Source organism: Sinocyclocheilus rhinocerous, unplaced genomic scaffold (genome assembly GCF_001515625.1).
Source record: "Sinocyclocheilus rhinocerous isolate Xijiao unplaced genomic scaffold, SAMN03320098_v1.1 scaffold580, whole genome shotgun sequence".
Classification (NCBI taxonomy): domain Eukaryota; kingdom Metazoa; phylum Chordata; class Actinopteri; order Cypriniformes; family Cyprinidae; genus Sinocyclocheilus; species Sinocyclocheilus rhinocerous.
Window position 1 is genome coordinate 883365 of NW_015670982.1, and position 14521 is coordinate 897885.

Sequence of the window (14521 nt, forward strand, 5' to 3'; positions counted from 1 at the left end):
ACTAGCGCCTCAGCTTCACCCACGTCCCGCCTTTTTGCCCATTTTCGATTATCCGGGTGTGACGCGCGGTAACGCGCTGCCAAGATGGCGGCGATCGACTCCGCCCACTGTAGGCTTCAAAAATGCTCTTCTGAACCCTACGAGTGACGTCACGGACACTATGTCCATGTTTTTTTTTACAGTCTATGGTGAAAACTGAACGTGTGTCAGTATTACATACATGCCTTCCGTCTTAAAGGGACAGCATTCCTAATTAAGTACCTATCCGTGTCATTAATGTTAACCAACAAAATATGTTAAATCAATGTTAAGTAAACCTACTGTATCTGAAAAATTAGTTTAGTTTGTATCTCTTTCATATTTGTCTTATTGTCTTATTCTGCTGCTTTTTCAAAAATGATAAATTATATATATTATTTGGTAACTGCAGTTTGACTAAAAGTAATGACTAAAAGTAATGACTAAAAGTTGACAAAAATGCAATGACTTTTCGTCGACTAAAACTATGAAAGACTCAAATGACTAAAATGTGACTAAGACTATTAAACATTTTCGTCTCAAGATAAAGACTAAGACTAAATCAAAAATGCCTGTCAAAATTAACACTGGATAAGACACCTGAATCCATTAAATGCAGACCTCACTGCAGACCAGTTTCTTGCATCTACATGTACAGTAATGGAAGCTCCAGGAAGGTGTCAGAAACACACAGTTGCGCAGTGCTTTGTGTCCCAGAAGAACCAGGGAAACCGGGTATTTCAACTTTTCCACCAAGAACCACATAATTTTAGAGAATGAATTTGCATTTTCATTCAGCCCTTCTTATATAGACACTATACGTTTTGGGACACCTAACAATTACACCAAAAGGGACTTTAATGAGATTGGATTCTAAATGCATAGACATTGATATGGAGTTGGTCCCCACCACCTTTGCAGCTATAACAGCTTCCACCATTCTGGGAAGGCTTTCCATAAGATTTTGGAGTGTTTCTGCAGGATTTTTTGCCCATTTATCCAGTAGAGCATTTGTGATGTCAGGCACTGATGTTGGACGAGAAGGCCTGGCTCGCAAACTCTGTTTATCCACCAGTTTATGCCAAAGGTGTTTGATGGGGTTGAGATCAAGACTCTGTGCAGGCCACTCAAGTTCTTCCACACCAAACGTATCCAGCCAAGTCTTTATGGACCTTGCTTTGTGCACTTATGCTGGAATAGAAAAGAGTCCCACAAAGTTGGAAGCATAGCATTGTCCAAAATGTTTTGGTATGCTGAAGCTTTAAAACTTCCCTTCACTGGAAGTAAAGGTACATTATCATTATCATACCATTATCCCTGCTCCACCAAACATTACAGTTGGCACAATGTAGACAGGCAGGTAACGTTCTAACTAGGGGTGCAACGGTTCTCGGAAAAAAAAAATCGACCAGTACCGTTCTCCACACACGCTTTAAGCCTTGCCAGTTTAAATATTAAAGAGCCAGAGGACGCAAACTCGCGCATGCAGTGAGTAGATCTGTGTGGTCGCTCATCCGAAGCGCGTGAACCTGCGTCTCAGAACGCGTGCAAATATTAAGCTCTCTTTGAAGTATTGTGCTTGAATGGACAAATTCACTCAAAAATTATGTCAAAATGCCCGTCTTGGTCAGTATCCTAGCAGACATAGCCGACTGAACGTACAGTATCAGTGCACTGGATCAGTGCGTTCTCTTAAAGTGACAGCACTTTCCGTGATACAAACCGAACAGTGAGTAAGTTGAACCTTTGCACCCCTAGTTCTAACCTGGTATCTGCCAAACTGCCATACTCCTCTATCAGACTGCCAAACAGAGAAGTGTGATTCGTCACTCCACAGATCACGTTTCCACAGCTTCAGAGTCCAGTGGCGACGTGCTTTACAACCCTCCATCCGTTCCCAATGTACTTGGTGATGTGAGGCTTGCATGTAGCTGCTCAGCCATGTTCTTAAACGCTTTCACTTTCCAATAATACCACTTACAGTTGACTGTGGAATATCTAGAAGGGATGAAATTTCACGAATTGACTTATTGCAAAGGTATAGATATATATTCATATTTAATATACATCAAATGTTAACTATTGCTACAGATTATTAAAGATAAAAGAAAATGTTATAAAAATAAAAAACATTTGTAAATAAATAGAAAATGTCATGCTAGATAATTTCTAATCAGATAGTCTGTTTTTTTTTTACATTAGAATAATTTCTTAACGGTAATAATTTTTTTAAGGTAACAGTACGTAAATGTTTTATAATTACACCACTGAAGAATGCACTGTGTAGTGATTTAGTAGTGCTATAAGGTCATGCTTCGTCTGCAAGAGGTTGGCTGGAGAATCTGGGAAAGGTCTGTTAGCACAGTGGGGGTTTGCTGGAGTTGGCGGCACGTTCCCAGACCCAGCTCATCTCCCGCGGATGTGCAGCCTGCCAAACGGAGGCCGGCAGTGTGTGTGCTCCCCATAGCCCGAACAGTCGGGGACCATCTCAGCAGATTCTCCCGGAATTTAGGTCAGGCTCCAGAGCCGGCACAACCATCAGAGTTTCCATTCAGCACAGGCCCGGGTTGAGCGCCTGAGATATGGCTGATCTTTTGCTAATTCTCAAACCTCTGTGGCTTGGAATCAGGATTGACCGAAAGGAGCTGCAGACACAGAGAATAATGTCAAAGTCACGATCACAAGAGAGATAAATGTGTTGTAAATGGCTATAATATGGCAGATCATGAAGTGTAAAGTTTAAATACTAAATAAGAACGCCTCAATTAAAATCATAATCGAGTTTCACCTGGCTTGTTTTTATGAATGTGAGATCTATAAGATGGTCACGGAAAGAGTTTTTGTCTGGTAATGAAACAATACCAAATGCACATTAAAATTTGAGAAACCAGCTAATGGCTCTCATTCCTTTCCCTTGATACCAAAGACCTTCAGTCTTTTTACCTCACGAGCAGTTTCCACAGTGATCTCGCCGGGAGAGGTTGAGCCACAGATGGTGGTTTATTGTTGCAAATAGGCAGTCTCGAAGTTTTACACCCCGGGTCAATGAATGCCTGAGCGCGGTAATTTCGCCAAACACTGATTACCAGATGTTTTTTGAGGAACACGACTGGAATACTTATGAAGCCATCCTGACAGGCCCTCGTAGAATTTGTAATGCAATCATGCCAGCTTCTAATAAGGCCAATTAAGCCCTAATGGACACCGGATATGGAGCCAACAACAATAATCGGCTTACTAAAAACATCCTTGTGTTTGGCTTCCTTTGTGAGGAGTCTTTGGCATTGATCGGAGTAATCATAGCTCACAATTTTTATCTCATTCACACGAATAGATGCAAGGTTGACAAGAGATATTTAGCCTACATGTTACTGCATGCCAAAGGGCTATCTGATAATGTGGCATCATTGTCCAGCTAATGGTTCTATGTAGATACTAGACATTTTTCGAACAATATATCACTAGCAACAAATACACATAAATAATAACAAAAACATAACATTTATAAAATGCAAGTATGGTGGTAATAGATGTGTAATTTTTTTTTTTTTTTTTTAATTGTGGGTTTAATATTTAGTATAAACTCTATATGCATGTATTTTATTCATGTATTTAATTATTTATTTGTTTGTTTGTTTATTTATTTATTGCAGGTTCTCCTGAGGATGGAGGGAAGCCCTTTCAGTGCCCGGTGTGCGGTCTCGTCATCAAGAGAAAGAGCTACTGGAAGAGACATATGGTGATCCACACAGGCTTAAAAAGTCACCAGTGTCACCTCTGTCCCTTTCGCTGTGCTCGTAAAGACAATCTCAAATCCCACATGAAGGTGACATCAATCGCTGAGAGCAGAAATGCTTGTGCCATAAATCACATCAAATCAATTATCATAACGTCTCTAGATGCAGATTTTTTTTATGATGCAAAATTATTAGGGTCTGTCATTTCATATTTTTAATCAAAGTAAGTATCAAATGATATACCAAATAATTTCAATTAATCACATTTATAAATATTTGCAGGGAAAAGCCTCTAAATTAAGGCAATTCAAAAGTAATATATTATCGTGGCAGATGACAATATTAAATAGACATTATAAAAACTGGCCTTAAAAGTCAATAAATTGTTTATTTATATATACATATCATTGAATGTAAACCTATTGTTGGCACAGCCCACAGTAATTAGAGACAGTTGAGAGGGCATTTACACAGCACACAATCTTTTTTTTTTTTTTATTTATTGCATTTTTTTTTTTTTTTATGAATCAGAATTAATCCATTAAAATTATTTCTTCTGTTGCTCTTCTCAGGTCCATCAGCACCAAGACCGAGGGGAGACTTTCCAATGTGAGCTCTGCCCCTTCACATCCTCCCGCCACTTTAGCCTCAAGCTGCACATGCGTTGCCATCAGCACTTCCCCCGTCCCGACCTCAAAGTCAAAGAAGAACCCGGCACAGACACAGAGGAGGGCGAGGGCTTGCTCATGGGGGACGGTGGAGACGCTGGTGATCAGGTCATGAACACAGATGCTTCCACATCTCCCACTGCGAGCCAACCTGATGGTCGTTTGCTGGCCTCCCCTGCAGAACCCTCGAATCACGTCCAGATCAAGGAGGAACCCCAGGAGAGGGATGTGTCTGTGATGTCTCCCTTTGCCCTGTGTAGGGAGCGACCCAGCAGCAGCAGCAGCTCTCTGGATCTGCCTGGGCTCAAATCCAGTCCACCGGGGCCTGGACCTACAGCTGCCTCGCTCTTCAGCTCAGATATCACCACCAAGACAGCTACGGACCTCCTCATAAAGCTTTCAGGTAAGAGATCTCAGTTAAACCACAATGTAAAAGGGCAATGTGATGGAATTAGATGTTTGATTATGTAAACCAGCTTGATTTATCCATAATTCCTTCCATTTAGGATGAATGAATTGCTAATATAATTATGAGTTGGCAAAGGCAGTAGAATTCGGCTTGCTGGATGGGAACCCAAAGCCAAGATCCTGCAGGACTGTGTCTGCTTGATTAATTCTTAACCTCAGTTACCGCTCTACCATAGAGAGCCTGTTTATTATAGCTGTACTTTACCATCTTGATGCCTGATGCTGTTTTTTTTTATTTTTTAGGTCTGTCAGTTTTTAACAGGTTTTAGAATACATATTTAAGGCTGCAATAAAAATATTGTAAGTCTGTGACTTTTTGATAAGTCAGTTATAGTCTTTGTTGAAGGCATTACACGTATATTCAGTGCCATTTTTCTTGACACAGAGGATACTTGGCTTTAGGTTGAAACGAATTTACAAACTATATCCTAGATTATGCTGAATAATATAATTAATATTGATTATTGTTTAGTGATAAGATTGCTAATTAATATGTTTCCAGAAATTAAAAGAAAACAATATGGTTAAACTTTACATTTAGATTTGTTAATGCCTTAGATATCTGATCTATAAATGAACAACAATCTTTTACAGCATTTATTAATCTAGGTTAATAAACCTAGATTAATATTTTATTAGCTAATATATTAAATTATAAATTCATGTTTATTTAAACTACCACTTAGAAGTTTGGGGTCAGCAAGAAAAAAAAAATCATACTTTTATTCAACAGTGATGCATTTATTGTAACAAAAATGGTAAAGACTTCCTATCTATTTCAAATAAGAGTTCAAATTCTTTCTATTCATCAAAGAATCATGACAAAAATGTATCATGGTTTCCACAAAAATATTGATAAAAATAATAAAAATAAGAAATGTTTCTTGAAAAGCAAATCAGTTTATTACAATGATTTCTGAAGGATCAAGTGACACTGAAGACTGAAGTAATTGCTGCTGAAAATTCAGCATTAAAGTTAATTTATACAGTCTGAAATGTTAAAAGTAATACGATATGTAGACATTTTTATCATTATTATTAGTATCATTGACCTACATTAATGACTGCTGTGAAAGTATTGTTCATTGATACCTAATGCATTAACTAAATTCAATGAATTAACCCTAATTGTTGAGTGTTACAGACAATATCATAATGCTTATGCTAATATTGAGTGTATCAATTAGTAATTTTTTTGGGGGAAAAGGAAATTTAGCTGTTAAAATACAAAACTCACAATGTCACTTGTTAATGTTATTAAACTCCAAACTTTAGACCATTAAATACGTGTTGTTGTAGCTGAAAGTATAGGTAATTGTGAGACAGCAGCGAGATTGATGCGAGAGGGCTGACCAATGGTTACCCAGAAGGTCGGCAACGGGGTCGCTGCACCCTCGCTTAATGCAGAGTAATTAGATTGAGATCTCGGAACAGAAAAAAAAGGAAAACCTTCGGAACATTAGATTAATTAAAAATTCATGCATAATTCATAATTAAAAAGGAATCCGTAATTTGAAATGATTAGCGCCCTCAGCTCCATCGTGTGACCTCTTGCCTGGATGCAGAGGGACTGTTCCTGCTTAGTTAACTTTATCTCCGTCTTGGTAGAACGTGCAGAGTCTGCGTTCAGTGCACTGCCGCCCCCTTGTCGCCCATGGCACTGTGTTCCTGGACTCCCAAACAAATGGGTTTAGGTCCCAGAGGACTAGATAGACTCCTCAGCAATGCAAGGCTGGAGTTAATATATAGTGGCTATGTCCTGCTAGACTGAGGCAAGATTTTCCAAGTGGGAGATGCTCCACTACAGAATCTAACGTTTGGATAGAAATGGATCAGGGGTGCGTTTCGCAAAAGCATCGTTAGCTAACTATGGTCGTTAGTTCCATTGAACTCTATTGGTAGCGACTGAACTTGCGACCATAGTTGCTTTTGGGAAACGCACCCCAGGATAGTCCTCAGTCAACTAGTTTGTCTAGATTTATTTTGTAATTTTAGCATTACCTTTAATAATTTGTGCAGCGGTTCTTTAACAGGGATGATCTAAGTGACACCATTTCTCGTGTGCTAAAACTGTCAGGACGCTGAAACTGTCTCTGAGAAGTTGCTTTTCTTAAGTCAGTGTTTCCCAACCTTTTTTTAGCCAAGGCACAGTTTTAATAAGTAAAAAAATCCTACGGCACACCACTAAGCACTGAAATTACACAAACATGCATTGCTTCAATTGGCATACCTTACCAAAAAGTAGTATACTTCAAGTTTATTTTATTAAGTATACTTAAGTAAAGTTCAAGTATATTTTTAAGTATACTTTATGTAGTAAGTATACAAATATCAGTGTACTAGTAGTATACTTGTAAGTGTAGGGTAAACGTACCTATTAAGCTCACGTACCCATTAAGCACATTTCCATTTTTGAGCTGAGATTATAAAAAGAAAAAATTATGTATTATCCTACTTGAAGTCTTAACCAATTGATGTATTTATTGCTGCATACCTCCTGTAATTTCAAGTCAATCAGATCATTGCACACTGAGATATGGTTCTCCGTGTGTTCATACTGTCCGGCGGCCATTTTGAAAGCTGTCTGAAAACTTTCACCAAAAGAGGAGCTCTTTAAATGTGCATTTTTTGATGTTTAAGCCTTTATTTTGGGTAAGTTTCACTACTTATTGTAAAATTAAGAGATTGATGTTTAGACTTTTGTATATTATAACATGGAACTTGGATGTGGGAAATAATTACAGTTAGATCCAAAAGATAGTTTTAGCAACATAGCTCAGATGCTACAGAACACAGTTAGCTGACTAGCTGTATAAGATTGTGTGCGAAAATCACACAGCTTCAGTGTGACATCAATAAGTAAAAGTATAATTTCATAGATATTGTTAATAATAGTTGTTCATAATAAAATATGTATGAACTTAATACATGACCTAGATTATTTATTTTGCTAAATATTGTCATTTTAATAAATATTACATGAAATGTATTAAAACATTGTTGCTGCTCCAATTAAGCTCAAGCTTTAAGATGACAAAATCTAGACGTAACTATAGTTTATGCCCAAAGATGAAAGAGGCATGTCGTCCGTACAAAGAAGGAGCCATCTGAAACCTGTCGTATCTGTCCAGGAAAAAAGCAACTAAAGGCTGGAATACACTACACGACTTAAAATCTGAACAGATTTTTAAAACACCAGGCATCATACACGTACAGACTTTGTAAATAGTCACAAAGGAAAACGGGGCATCATACACTAAACAACTGAGGATCTCACACTAGCAGACTTTAAATTCCTTCCGATCACCACAAATTCACATAGAAACGTGCACGTTGTTGCTAGGAGACACGTGACAAATGAAAACAATGTGTTTTAAAATTTGCTGAAAATATCAAATGTGTTTGATCTCCTCCGACTGGATGGAATCAAAGTCTGAAGCTAAAAAGTCTGTGATCATCATACACTACGTGACTTTCTAATAGATGTCACCTCAAATCTACAGATTGTTTTTTTTTTGATCGACTACACAACTAGTTTACATCAATACTTTTAGCTTGTACTGCAACTATACTAAAAGTGAACTTATAGGTATACTGATAGTTTACTAATTAAATACTTGTAGTAGCATGTTAGTACACTAGTTTAGTAATAGTTTAGTAGTTTTATAATTGGAACTGTAGATCACAGAGAATTGACAGGATGCAAAGTAAGAGAGAGAGGGGTACAGGATTGGGAAAGGACTAGGATTGGGAAATCATGTGTGTCTGTGTATATGTATGTGTGGCTTTTTAAACAAATAATTGATTGATTAAGTAATTATTTGTCACAGCCCTGCTTAGAAATCATACATTTGTGATTTAGTACCAATTAGGGATTTGCAAATGTAATTATTATTTTTTTGACTAGGACTGCAGCTTGTTGTGCACCAGTGAACGTGGCAACGTATTTGTGCACATCCTCCAAATTTCTTAAGTAGTGTCTTGAGTGTTATCTGCTGTTGTCATACTCCCACTTGGGGTACATGAGGGAAAGAGCGAAGCAAAAGAATGAAAAAGGGAAGGGAATTAGAGAACTAGAGATAGAATAAAGAATGAAGTGTAAAATAGTATACTACTGCTTTTAGATTTCCCCAGGCAAAACACACACATGCTCACGCACACATGAGGTGAACTCTCGCTGACCTCTGACATAATTGGCCTATCATTTATTTGGACTGCCTGGTTCTCCTCTAAGTTTCAGACTAATCCACTTTGATTTTCCTCTGCGCTGACACGACTGCCAGCCATCCAGTTGCAATACACATTTTGATTTGAAGATGAAAGCCGGGGAATGCTTTGAAATGCAGGCTCCTGCACATGCTTGCTGGACCTAATTCAATAATGACAGTTCACACATTGTCTCTTCCTCTCAGAGAAAGTGACACTGGGTGTGACTCTGGTCACGGCGAATAATTGCCTAGTACAATTGTGGGAGATGTTGCAATTGACGAATCCAAAGAACGAGCAGAAGCTGGACTGTTTTCTCCATCTGCATGGTTTTTGTACGCTCTTCATTCATATGTTCCTTGTAGTCCTCGCAGCACGGAGGCTTGCCAGCCATTTCCATCATCCACCGTGCTGCGCTTGCACTCGTAAGGGACCCCTGCTGCATCCAGCATCCAGTGATGTGTGGCTGCACAGTTGCTGCTTCATGTAGCAAAGCCTTCCTACCGTAGCAGACTGTTGGCTGTTGTTGCCCCCTTAACCTGACACGTTAAGGCATCCTCGGCGGGAGCGCTGACCAATTGTCAGAGCTGGGAGCAGAGCTGCATGACAGAGGTGGAAAGCTAATGAAGTGGTCCAATAGTGGGCAGCCGCAACAGAGTGAGAGGTGACAGGGTACTGGACAAGCGCCCAGCAGAGAAACGAATCAGCCCACAGAGAGGAGGAGGCAAAAAAACTGAGCACAACAGTATAGCAAAATTCTCTGGCAGTTGACACAGCATATTCCACTCTTGTAACATGCAAAAGATCAGGCCAGGTGACAGCAACGACAGATGACAGCCTCACAGACGAGAGCAGAGATAGCCCCAGTGTTGATGTAACACTGACCGGGGGCTTCACTCCAGTCACAGCAAGAGAGAGAGAGTAGAGACAGCGAGAGAGAGACTGCTTTCAGACAGAAGCTGAATATTATTGTCAGTGCTGTTCAGAGCGCTAAATGTGGTTATGTTCACACATTTTAGTGATATAAATGAAAGAGACAACTGTATTCAATAATCAAAGTCACTCACTTAAATGGAAAAAGTATTAAAATGTCTTGAAAATCACTGTTCAAAATTTAATGGCATACAAATACTAAATTCCTTAAAGTCTTAAATTTTGTTTGTTGAGGTCCTAAGTTCTTTTGTATGGTACATCTAAATGAATCATCAGTAATTTTTCATCATCGCATCTCCATATGGCATTTTATTTAGTTTAATGTTGCTGTTTATTAATGAATATTGTAGGGATGCCACAATTCTCAATATAATATTGAATTGTTCGGTACAACATTCACGTTTTTTTGCATTTTTTTTTTGCATTTAAATACCTTCCGTGCATTTTATTTCTCTGCAAATTACCTGTTTGTGTGCCCGTGAGGTCACGCTCTAGGATGAGGAAACACCTCCCACTTATAACATGCATTTGAAAAAGCAACACACGGCAAAACAACTTCCCTTGTAATGACTTGCAATGAGAAGCGTTTCTAAACCTGTTGTCAAACAAAAGAGAACATTATAACATGTTTTTACTCCACAACATCAGTCAAATGTCTGAAATAACTTATGATGCTTTTCCACTGCGTGGTACGACTCGGCTTGGCACGGCTCAGTACGGCACGGCATGGCTCGACTCGGCTCGGCTTGCGTTTCCCCTGCAGTTTAGTACCACTTTAGAGTGGGCGGGATTATTCACATGTCGTTATAGTTGCGCCGCCTCTCCTGCCTCGACTCCTGAAAAACTTTTTCATTCCGCGTCGCCTCATCAACCTGGATGCGCTCCTCTGCTATCAATGAGAGGAACGTCTGTACTTCCTCAACAGACCACGAAACAGCCATTTTTTGGTTGTTAAAAAAAGTGCGCTCGTTCAAAACAGTTGCGTTCGATCCTTCACTGGCTGTGCTGATTTAAATCTAGCGGTTCTTTTGTGTCGCAAGTTCAGTGACGCAGGTACCGACGATTCTCTCCGGCCAATCAGTGATCAGTAGAGTTTACACGTCACGTTTTGGTAACGGTACGGTTCACTTGGAACCTCAACCGAGGTGGTACTAAAAAAAGTACCAGGTACCAGGTACTGTACCCAGTGGAAAACCCCCCAAAAGTGAGCCGTACCGTGCCTTACCATGCAGTGGAAAAGCGTCATTAATTTTGTGATCTGATGTGGCTTCTTATCACAGAATGAGACAGAAAAATTTTCCAGAAACTTTCCACAGGAATTTTGGAAATATTCAGAGTTGGAAACTTAACAGGAATTTATGGGAATTAATTGGAAATTTGGGGAAATTTATAGAAACTGTATCAAATACAAACATATATATAAACATTTTGTTTGGTCATAGCTGACATGCATGCAAACTAATACAAATATTAAAAATGATTTGTATTTTTGTTTGGGGGGATTTTTTCGGAACCTGTGATACTTCATCAAAGAATCCTAAAAAAAGTACCACAGGCTATGAAAAAAATATTTAGCAGCTCAACTGTTTCCAAAATTGATAATAAATCAGCATATTAGAATGATTTCTGAAGGATCATGCGACACTGAATACTGGAATAATGGCTGCTGAAAATTCAGCTTTGCATCACAGAAATACATTATATTTTAAAGTATATTAAAACATAAAACCATTATTTTAAATTTTAATAATATTTCACAATATTAATGTTTTCTGTATTTTTGATCAAATAAATGGTGACTTGATGAACAAGGGGGGAATTCCCCCCTTAGGTGACTATATAATTTTGTCGCACAATAGCTTACACACATAATTTTGTTGCAAAATAGTTTACACACCACACAAGTTAGTTTTAAATATAAATTTATGTAATATTTATATAATTTACGTAAATACTCGCCAAGATGGACATTTTGACATTATTTTGTGTGTAGGATTCAAGAAATGATCTGTGCATGTTATAGAGGAATGCACAGTGCATGTAGGGGATGTGTCCTCAATAGCCCTGCAGAAAGTTGTGTGCATGTGATTGAGGAATGTGCAGGGTAGAAATTCAACTGAAATTGCATTAAATCTGGTTGTTTTAACCAAGATTATGCTGCAAGATTTTTTTCTACATTTAAGCTCCCTGTTATAGGCTAACCTGCCATTTTGCAAATTCCCAGTTTATTCCCATTAATTCCCATGGAAAGTTTCCAGCCTTGAAATTTCCTGGAATTTCGCAACTCTACACAGCCATAGCTGGATATCTTTGTACATATTAGGGATTTCCTGGAATGTCATGAGTTCTATTACTTCTATGATGCATATGTGAAGTTTCTGCGCGAGGGCGCCCTCTGGCTTCCAGTATGAATCAAACAGACATTACATGTGTTTTTTAGCACTCGGGAATGGCCAATCCATCCAATTTTGGGTAAAAATAGGAAAAATAATACTGCTCATTTGCGATGCAAGGGTAAATAAAGAACTGATGTTTGAATAAGTACAGTGTTTTCTTTACTCAAGAAACACTATATCTATGAAGCGCGGAGAATCTCTCAATTCTGATTGGTTGATTGGAATGATGTTCCAGGATCAACAAGGATGTTGATCCAGGAACATGTTGTACTTGGTGAAATCACGCTCACCGTGTGCAGACGTGTACAGGAGTCTTTGTCTTTAATTTGTTTTAAAAATGTTTGCAAAAAACACTCCGATGTGCCAAGCCATTGGAACCGAACTGAACCGTAAACCGTGGTTAAAAAACCGAGGTATGTATTGAACCGTGGGCTCAATTGAACTGAATTGTTGCATCCCTAAAATATTGATATATTTGTAGATATAAATATGTTTCAATATTCTTACATGAGCTAATTTAGTGAAAAATGTGGAAAACATGCCTTTATTATTTTAGCTAGATTTGTTCTTGTATATTATCCTATGTAATCTTGAATTGGTCAAAATTAAGGCTGTTCTGAAAAAAAAAAAAACTTTTTATACCATTTCAGAGCATTAAATGTCATCTAAAGACTAACAATGCCAGGATTTTATTGTCCAGCCATAATCGCTCCACAGAACAGTAGAGGAAGTGTGATATGGAGATCAGACATAGCTAGAACAATTTTGACATGAATGAGAATGTGTGTATTATTTACTCATCCTCATGTCGTTCTAAACCTGTATGGCTTACTGCTGCAAGATTTTTTTCTACATTTAAGCTCCCTGTTATAGGCTAACCTGCCATTTTGCAAATTCCCAGTTTATTCCCATTAATTCCCATGGAAAGTTTCCAGCCTTGAAATTTCCTGGAATTTCGCAACTCTACACAGCCATAGCTGGATATCTTTGTACATATTAGGGATTTCCTGGAATGTCATGAGTTCTATTACTTCTATGATGCATATGTGAAGTTTCTGCGCGAGGGCGCCCTCTGGCTTCCAGTATGAATCAAACAGACATTACATGTGTTTTTTAGCACTCGGGAATGGCCAATCCATCCAATTTTGGGTAAAAATAGGAAAAATAATACTGCTCATTTGCGATGCAAGGGTAAATAAAGAACTGATGTTTGAATAAGTACAGTGTTTTCTTTACTCAAGAAACACTATATCTATGAAGCGCGGAGAATCTCTCAATTCTGATTGGTTGATTGGAATGATGTTCCAGGATCAACAAGGATGTTGATCCAGGAACATGTTGTACTTGGTGAAATCACGCTCACCGTGTGCAGACGTGTACAGGAGTCTTTGTCTTTAATTTGTTTTAAAAATGTTTGCAAAAAACACTCCGATGTGCCAAGCCATTGGAACCGAACTGAACCGTAAACCGTGGTTAAAAAACCGAGGTATGTATTGAACCGTGGGCTCAATTGAACTGAATTGTTGCATCCCTAAAATATTGATATATTTGTAGATATAAATATGTTTCAATATTCTTACATGAGCTAATTTAGTGAAAAATGTGGAAAACATGCCTTTATTATTTTAGCTAGATTTGTTCTTGTATATTATCCTATGTAATCTTGAATTGGTCAAAATTATGGCTGTTCTGAAAAAAAAAAAAACTTTTTATACCATTTCAGAGCATTAAATGTCATCTAAAGACTAACAATGCCAGGATTTTATTGTCCAGCCATAATCGCTCCACAGAACAGTAGAGGAAGTGTGATATGGAGATCAGACATAGCTAGAACAATTTTGACATGAATGAGAATGTGTGTATTATTTACTCATCCTCATGTCGTTCTAAACCTGTATGGCTTACTTTCTTCTGCGGAACATAAACGAAGATATTATGAGACAGCCCTCTACGAACACCTTGGCAATTGAATCGCCATTGGCTAGTAAATTTTTTTGTTTACTCGCCAGACTGATAAATATATACATACACATATACACACGTACACACGCACACACACACACACACACACACACATACACATACACACACACAT

General features: G+C 38.3%; 1 protein-coding gene across 1 annotated transcript in view; it reads left to right on the forward strand.

Moving 5' to 3' along the window:
- The window catches only part of LOC107734543 (zinc finger protein 827), an 88362-nt gene that overhangs the window by 23335 nt on the left and 50506 nt on the right, over window positions 1-14521 (forward strand). The window contains exons 3-4 of the mRNA XM_016546533.1: window positions 3672-3844; window positions 4328-4826. Of these exons, the coding sequence (XP_016402019.1) occupies window positions 3672-3844; window positions 4328-4826 (672 nt within the window). The remainder of the gene's footprint in view (window positions 1-3671; window positions 3845-4327; window positions 4827-14521) is intronic.